This window comes from Anabrus simplex, chromosome 13, assembly GCF_040414725.1.
Source record: "Anabrus simplex isolate iqAnaSimp1 chromosome 13, ASM4041472v1, whole genome shotgun sequence".
NCBI classification, from domain to species: Eukaryota; Metazoa; Arthropoda; class Insecta; order Orthoptera; family Tettigoniidae; genus Anabrus; species Anabrus simplex.
Window position 1 is genome coordinate 8,946,408 of NC_090277.1, and position 7,255 is coordinate 8,953,662.

General features: G+C 36.9%; 1 protein-coding gene across 1 annotated transcript in view; it reads right to left on the minus strand.

Annotated features, from left to right (window-relative positions):
* Positions 1 to 6,793, minus strand: part of LOC136884824 (zinc finger protein 32-like) — a 74,629-nt gene extending 67,836 nt beyond the window's left edge. Inside the window, exons 1-2 of the mRNA XM_068230163.1 lie at positions 6,686 to 6,793; positions 3,417 to 3,512 (exon numbers count right to left, since the gene is read on the minus strand). Of these exons, the coding sequence (XP_068086264.1) occupies positions 3,417 to 3,512; positions 6,686 to 6,751 (162 nt within the window). The 5' untranslated portion in view covers positions 6,752 to 6,793. The remainder of the gene's footprint in view (positions 1 to 3,416; positions 3,513 to 6,685) is intronic.
* Positions 6,794 to 7,255: the final 462 nt, after the last annotated feature.

The following is a 7,255-nucleotide window of genomic DNA, read 5'->3' on the forward strand; positions in this document are numbered from 1 at the left end:
TGAATGAATACTGATCTGCATTTAGGGCAGTTGCCCAGGTGGCAGATTCTCTATCTGTTGCTTTCCTAGCCTTTTCCTAAATGATTTCAAAGAAATTGAAAATTTATTGAACGTCTCCCTTGGTAAGTTATTCCAATCCCTAACTCCCCTTCCTATAAATGAATATTTGCCCCAGTTTGTCCTCTTGAATTCCAACTTTATCTTCATATTGTGATCTTTCTTACTTTTATAAACGCCACTCAAAACTTATTCGTCTACTAATGTCATTCCACACCATCTCTCCGCTGACAGCTCGCATCATACCACTTAACTATTCTCATTTTGGTTCCGTATTGAAGTTGACGTATGTCTCAAATATTATTACAATATTATAAGTCCACCTGTTCAATACAATACAATATTGTGTTCATACAGGCAATATTAATATTAAAAATACCAGCTCCACATAATATGTAGTGGTAGTTTCTTGAACTATACCATCTGGCACATGATACATAATGAGAGATCTTGAAACTTTCTAGAAATAGCTATGAAAATTAGGTAAGAAAACTGTTCAATACAATACAATATTGAACAGGTGGACTTATAATATTGTAATAATATTTGAGACATACATACCACTTAGTCGAGCAGCTCTTCTTCTTTCTCTCAATTCTTCCCAACCCAAACTTTGCAACATTTTTGTAACGCTACTCTTTTGTCGGAAATCACCCAGAACAAATCGAGCTGCTTTTCTTTGGATTTTTTCCAATTCTTGAATCAGGTAATCCTGGTGAGGGTCCCATACACTGGAACCATAATCTAGTTGGGGTCTTACCAGAGACTTATATGCTCTCTCCATTACATCCTTACTACAACCCCTAAACACCCTCATAACCATGTGCAGAGATCTGTACCCTTTATTTACAATCCCATTTATATGATTACCCCAATGAAGATCTTTCCTTATATTAACACCCAGATCCCTACAATGATCCCCAAAAGGAACTTTCACCCCATCAATGCAGTAATTAAAACTGAGAGGACTTTTCCTATTTGTGAAACTCACAACCTGACTTTTAACCCCGTTTATCAACATACCATTACCTGCTGTCCATCTCACAACATTTTCGAGGTCACGTTGCAGTTGCTCACAATCTTGTAACTTATTTATCACTCTATAGAGAATAACATCATCCGCAAAAAGCCTTACCTCCGATTCCACTCCTTTACATATATCATTTATATATATAAGAAAACATAAAGGTCCAATAGGCTCTGTTAACTCTGATTTGGTTTCTTGTTTTAGACGTATCATTTCTAATGCAGGTTGAAGATCTTCCTGTGGAATAGAGTATATACTAGCCATGCTCTCTCTACATATCTGCCAATTTAATCATCAAAAAATTACAATTATAATTCATTACCTGTCAGTATTTGAGTCCAATTCACAATTTACTAATGTTTAAGGTGCAGTTCAGGAGAAAAATTCCTGAAATGTACTACTAATAGAAATTATACCAGCAGTCACACACTATGTACACTGAAAAGAATCATGGAACAAGATCAGCTGTTTTATGGTACAGAGCAGTGAGCCTTAGAACAATGCTATTTTTCACATGAAACCTAGCTTTGCTTTCAGTAGCCAACAGATCTTAATATTACTTGAAGAAAGTACAATATCATATAGGCAACCTAAATGCCCTATTAAAACTACCACTTATCAAAGGATCATCAGACTTAAAGCTTTAAAATAAGAGGTCTGTTATTAAATCAGTTCAAAGCGTTTCTCATGTTATTCTACATAGTATCAATAATGGTAACAAAACAAAAAATAACTGTTAGAAATCCATTTATAACTCTTAGGTACTTTAGTCTGTTGAAAATGGAAAGAAATGGCTTCAGATATCCCAAATCATAGAAATTCTGTGTTAAAAATATGTACACAGTCAAAAGTATTAGTAACACTAGTACCAGCTCCCAAATGATAGCTAATGCAAGATCATGGAACAACTTAAAACAAATACTACAACTAGGGCAAATATTCATTTATAAGAAGTGGAGTTAGGGATTGGAATAACTGACCAAGGCAGATGTTCAATAAATTTCTAATTTCTTTGAAATCATTTAATAAAAGGCTAGGAAAGCAACAGATAAAAAATGTACCACCTTGATGACTGCCCTAAATGCAGAGATAGATTGATTGATTGATTGATTGATTGATTGATTGATTGATTGATTGATTGATTGAGGTATGAAAACTGACCATCATGTAAAAATTATACTTAACCCTTTGGCACTCAGCCTATATGCAGGTGTTTGCTCGAAGACACTCAGACCAATTTTTGTGATTTTCCAAAGCAAATTACAAAAATTCAACACGTAAAGAGTTTAACACATATTAAAATAAAATTAATCACACTAATACAGGAAACTATGAGCATTTCAGAAATGAATATAGCTTGGACGTATTGTTATTGGTTAAGCCCAAAAAAATTATTAAATTTCAAAAATAATTTTTAAAAAATAAATTATTGTCTTCAATGACAGAAAAATTAGACATTGTTGCGTCTTCCTTCTTTCCTCTTAGACGTGGATGAAAGAACATTTAACTCAGAATAATTTGATATCAATATGATGTGTGTGCTGCAATTCACTCATGAAGCACTGCACAAAGTTATTCAGTGTACATGTAACGGTCATCGATGTCAGGGCCTCGCGGTCCGATGCACGGTGAGCAGTTACGACCATGTCACTTCCCACATAACGGGAATCACTTTCGGCAAAAGAAGGTCATTATTACTGTCTAAATCATCTGAAAATTCATGGATATCGGCCTCATTCGGCCTTGAATACGGCCTAGCCATTAGTATAAAAAGATGACGCAAGCATGTGCAACAACGGAGTTATGAAAAGGAGTAAAATTGTAGTTTACGAAGTGCATCGAACACACGATATACCAAAGAAACGAAATAAACTATAAACAAAACTCATAGCAAGGTCAACTTGTTGTATTCATAAGCCAATCAAAACAGATCCACGCAATAACAACTTCAAATAACCACAACATAAACATTCACGGTCAACAGATTTCATTTGTCGAAAATAAAAATATTTTGTAGGGCTGGTGGATATGTTTGTTGAGTTAAACGCAAATTCAAAGCTTTAATGTACCGTCACGATCAACTGTTACGATTTAACAGCTAAACAAATGACCAAAATCCGTAAATAAGACAGAACCGATGTATCAGCGCCGTGAGCGTTTTTGCCATAACCTCTCGCGCCGATAGATCGGCGCGCTGAGTGCGAAAGGGTTAACCAAGCCTACAACCTTCAACTCACATGCACTGAAATGAATGGTTGCAGACTGAAATCTCTTCACCTATTTTCTTCTATTTCTATAATCAGAAAATGGCTTATCAAATTATGTACATTACCTCAAATGCCTTTTCCTGAGTTAGAACTGGCTCCGTTATCTCCAATTTTGTTTCTTGTTTCAGAGGCATCATTTCTGATAGAAATTCAAAACTTTCCTGTGGAAAAGAATATATATATGTACGGCACAGGTCGTTTGCAGAATTCTGCCAAACTAGTCACCAACAAATGAAATGATAATTCATTATCTGTCAGTATTAGATTTCATTTCAAAATTTACTAATGTTTCACGAAAAATGTCTATACCATCATGTAGATGATCCTTAAAGAAAAGGGGGCAGTTCAGAAGAAAAGCATAGCATCTCAATGCTCAGAGACTTTTTTATTGAAGAGCAATTACATCATAAATTAAAAAAACACTGTGATGTCACAGAAATTGTACACAAATAGTGATAATTAATCTAATAATCCTGAAGAAAACATCACTGATAAATACAGACCACCAATCTTTACTCTGCACCAAAAAGTGGTGTTTATCATGAAATATATCTCTTTCATTTCACCTGCTGTATGATAAATCCTCAACTAAAAGTCTAGTTGGACCCTCAACAGATCTACAATAAACTGTCACAGAGGGCCTATGTGTCTCCAAGGAGGCATACCAAAGAAATGAGCAATGAGTTTCCCTTCACTTTCTTTTCACTGGGTGAGTTGGCCATGTAGTCAGAGGACCGTGCAGTTGTGAACTTGCATTAGGGAGATAGTGGGTTTGAACCCTATTGTTGGTAGCCCTGAAGATGGTTTTCCTTGGTTTCCCATTTTCACACCAGGCAAATGCTCAGGCTATATATTAAGGCAACGACCTCTTTCTTCCCTCTGCTAGGCCTTTTCTATCCCATCGTCACCATAAGACCTATCTGTGTTGATGCGACATAAAGCAAACAGGAAAAACTTTCTTTTCACTGAACAAGTTGGCCATATGGTCAGAGGGCCATGCAGCTGTGAACTTACATGAGGGAGATAGTAGGTTCGAACCCCACTGTCGGCTGCAATGAAGATAGTTTTCCAAGGCTTCTCATTTTTATACCAGGCAAATATTCAAGCTATACATTAATTAAGTCCACAGCCATTTCCTTCCCACTCCTAGCCCTTTCTTTGTCTATTGTTGTTGTACAAACTATCTTAGTCAGTGCAACACACAGCGAATTGTAAAAAAAATGAGACCTTTCTTTTCCTAGCCATAACATGCTATTACACATTGCTCTTCCAAGACTACTGAAATGTTCCTTTACTATTTGTAATACATCACTCCAAGACAGACGTCTCTTATGGCAATAGTGGGAAAGAAAACTGCTGGCAAGAAACAACAGCAGACTTAATTAAGGTACTGAAATGGGAAACCAAAGAAAACCAATGTCAGGGATGCTGAGAGACGGGTTTAAACCCACTATATCTTAAATGTATGCTGCCAGATATGTGATCCAAACTGCACAGCCAATTCCCTTGCTCCCTACTAAATCTACACACCAAAAAATATCAACAGTCAAAAACAGTGACACTGACTAGCCATGTTACTAGCAGAAATAATCCCCAAACAAACTCACATGTTGCTACAATCATGGTTGGCCTTTCTTTCCCAAGCCACCACTGTTCGGCCTTCTTGAAAATATGTTCAATTTTTGGATCATCAGAGAGCTCTCAATTTGTCCTCATGCAGGTTAAGTGGATCTCAAACCAGTTCATGATTTGGGTAAAAAAATACCTAACAGGCTGCTAATCTAACCCACTGTCTCCAGATAAAAGGAAGGGTCTCTCCCCTTAAATCTAAAAACTGGCTATGTAATTCTGATACAGTAAAATGCTTAAAGAAACAAAACCCCAAACTCAACACATTCACTAACAGTAACCTTCAGGAGTCACTGAAGGGGCCAATAGCTCCACCACCTGAAGATGTAATGAATACTAACAATGTTTCAACACACACCAGTTAAAGCACAGTGGTGCGAGAACAGTCAAATCACAAAAGAAGGAGCATGAAATCCATGTTACAAAGTCAGAAAATACCCACCATTTTCAGTAGCAATGACTGACCCCCAGGACCTCATCACTACTGCTCTGATGGTCAACAACAGCAAAATGCTACAGCGTGTAATAACCTAACTAGACTACCACCCACAGGTGCGCCATGTGATGAAAGGTAGATGTATCAAAATTTATTTTGTGCGAAAGACTTCATAATGTATAGATTTTTAAATGTAAGGAATCATTTAGAATAATCTGGCATGTTTATGAAGAAAAAAAAGCAGATTGTTGTAAGATTTCAGCTCCGACACTGACACAAAATTCCTTAACATACGTTTAAAATTTGTATGAGTTTGACAACCTGGAGTTGTTGAAGCAGAGGGCACTTGTATGTTTAGACATCACTCTTTTCTATAGTGCTTGGACCATCCAGCAGTCATTTATTCTAAGAACACTCTGATTTAATTGCAGAAGTTTAGCTTTTCACAATTTTTTTTTTCCATTTTGCTTTACGTCACACCGACACAGATAGGTCTTATGGTGACAATGGGACAGAAAAGACCTAGAAATGGGAAGGAAGTGGCCGTGGCCTTAATTAAGGTACAGCCCCAGCATTTGCCTGGTCCGAAAATGGGAAACCATGGAAAACCATCTTCAGGGCTGCCAACAGAGGGGTTCCAACCCACTATCTCCCAGATGCCAGCTCACAGCTGTGCACTCCTAACCGCATGGCCAGCTTGCACAGTTTTTCACAACTCTTAACAATATAACATCTTTGAAGCAGCTGTTCCCAGTTCTTTAGAATAGATTAATATTGTCAAGTCACAGCTGTTTTTTGAACTCCCCTCTAACCACGGGTAAGGTTTTCAAAGACACCTAGGAGCCAGAATGATGGCATGCAAGAATTTACTTACATACCAATATAACTAGCCATATATGCTGGGAAATTCCAGCATTTTCATACATCACTGGACCAAACCTCAATCACACTCACCAACATGAAATTAGCATGCCTTTGCTATACCCTCTGAACTACTCTAATTGAAAATTTACTTTTCGAGAATAAGTGCCAATGAACTGCAAGTCACACACGCAGAAAATTACAATGGGATAAGATTAGTGTAGCAACTGACGGAGCAAAGTCTAATAATTAAAAACTCTCACTTCTTATCCAGAATCTTTCACTGAACCTAAAACTTCATAAGCGTGTTTGCTTTTAGATTTGCTATACTGACAGTAATCTCTCAAACTTATTTGATAATAAGGATTACATTTTAATCACAATAAAGTTATATGGAATGACACTTACAAGTGAAGCATTTTCAGTATCTTCAAGCCAGACTGGTTCCTCCTTGATCTCTGCTTCCTGGTCCATTTTACACAGCAAATGAAGTAGATGGAAGGAGCCGTGGTTGTAAATTGCTTCCAATGACTCTGCACTGAACAAAGGTAAATAATATTACTATCATCATAATGATAATTATTGTTGTCTATGTCATAATCCAATGAATAAGCAAGAAACTTTAAGTTTTACATGACCATTTTATTGTGATCATAATCATATGACATCCAGTTTTACAACACTGAAAATATGTTTCCACCCATAGGATATACAGATTTACACTGATATAAAACCATAGGAATGTGAATTTTAGTCTTTAAATCCCATCTGCAATGATCAGGATCAAGTAGCAGCAAACTTCATGAAATTCCAGTGACAACTACACCACCAGTTTATCACACCAATATGAATGGTCCGTTATTGGACATTATAAATTTTCCAGCTAACTCATTCTTGGTTGCCAGCATTTTGCCCCCAAGTGCTAAGTTGGGCTCATCAGTTGGTACTTAGCACACCCAGTACATACTGTGGAGGCCA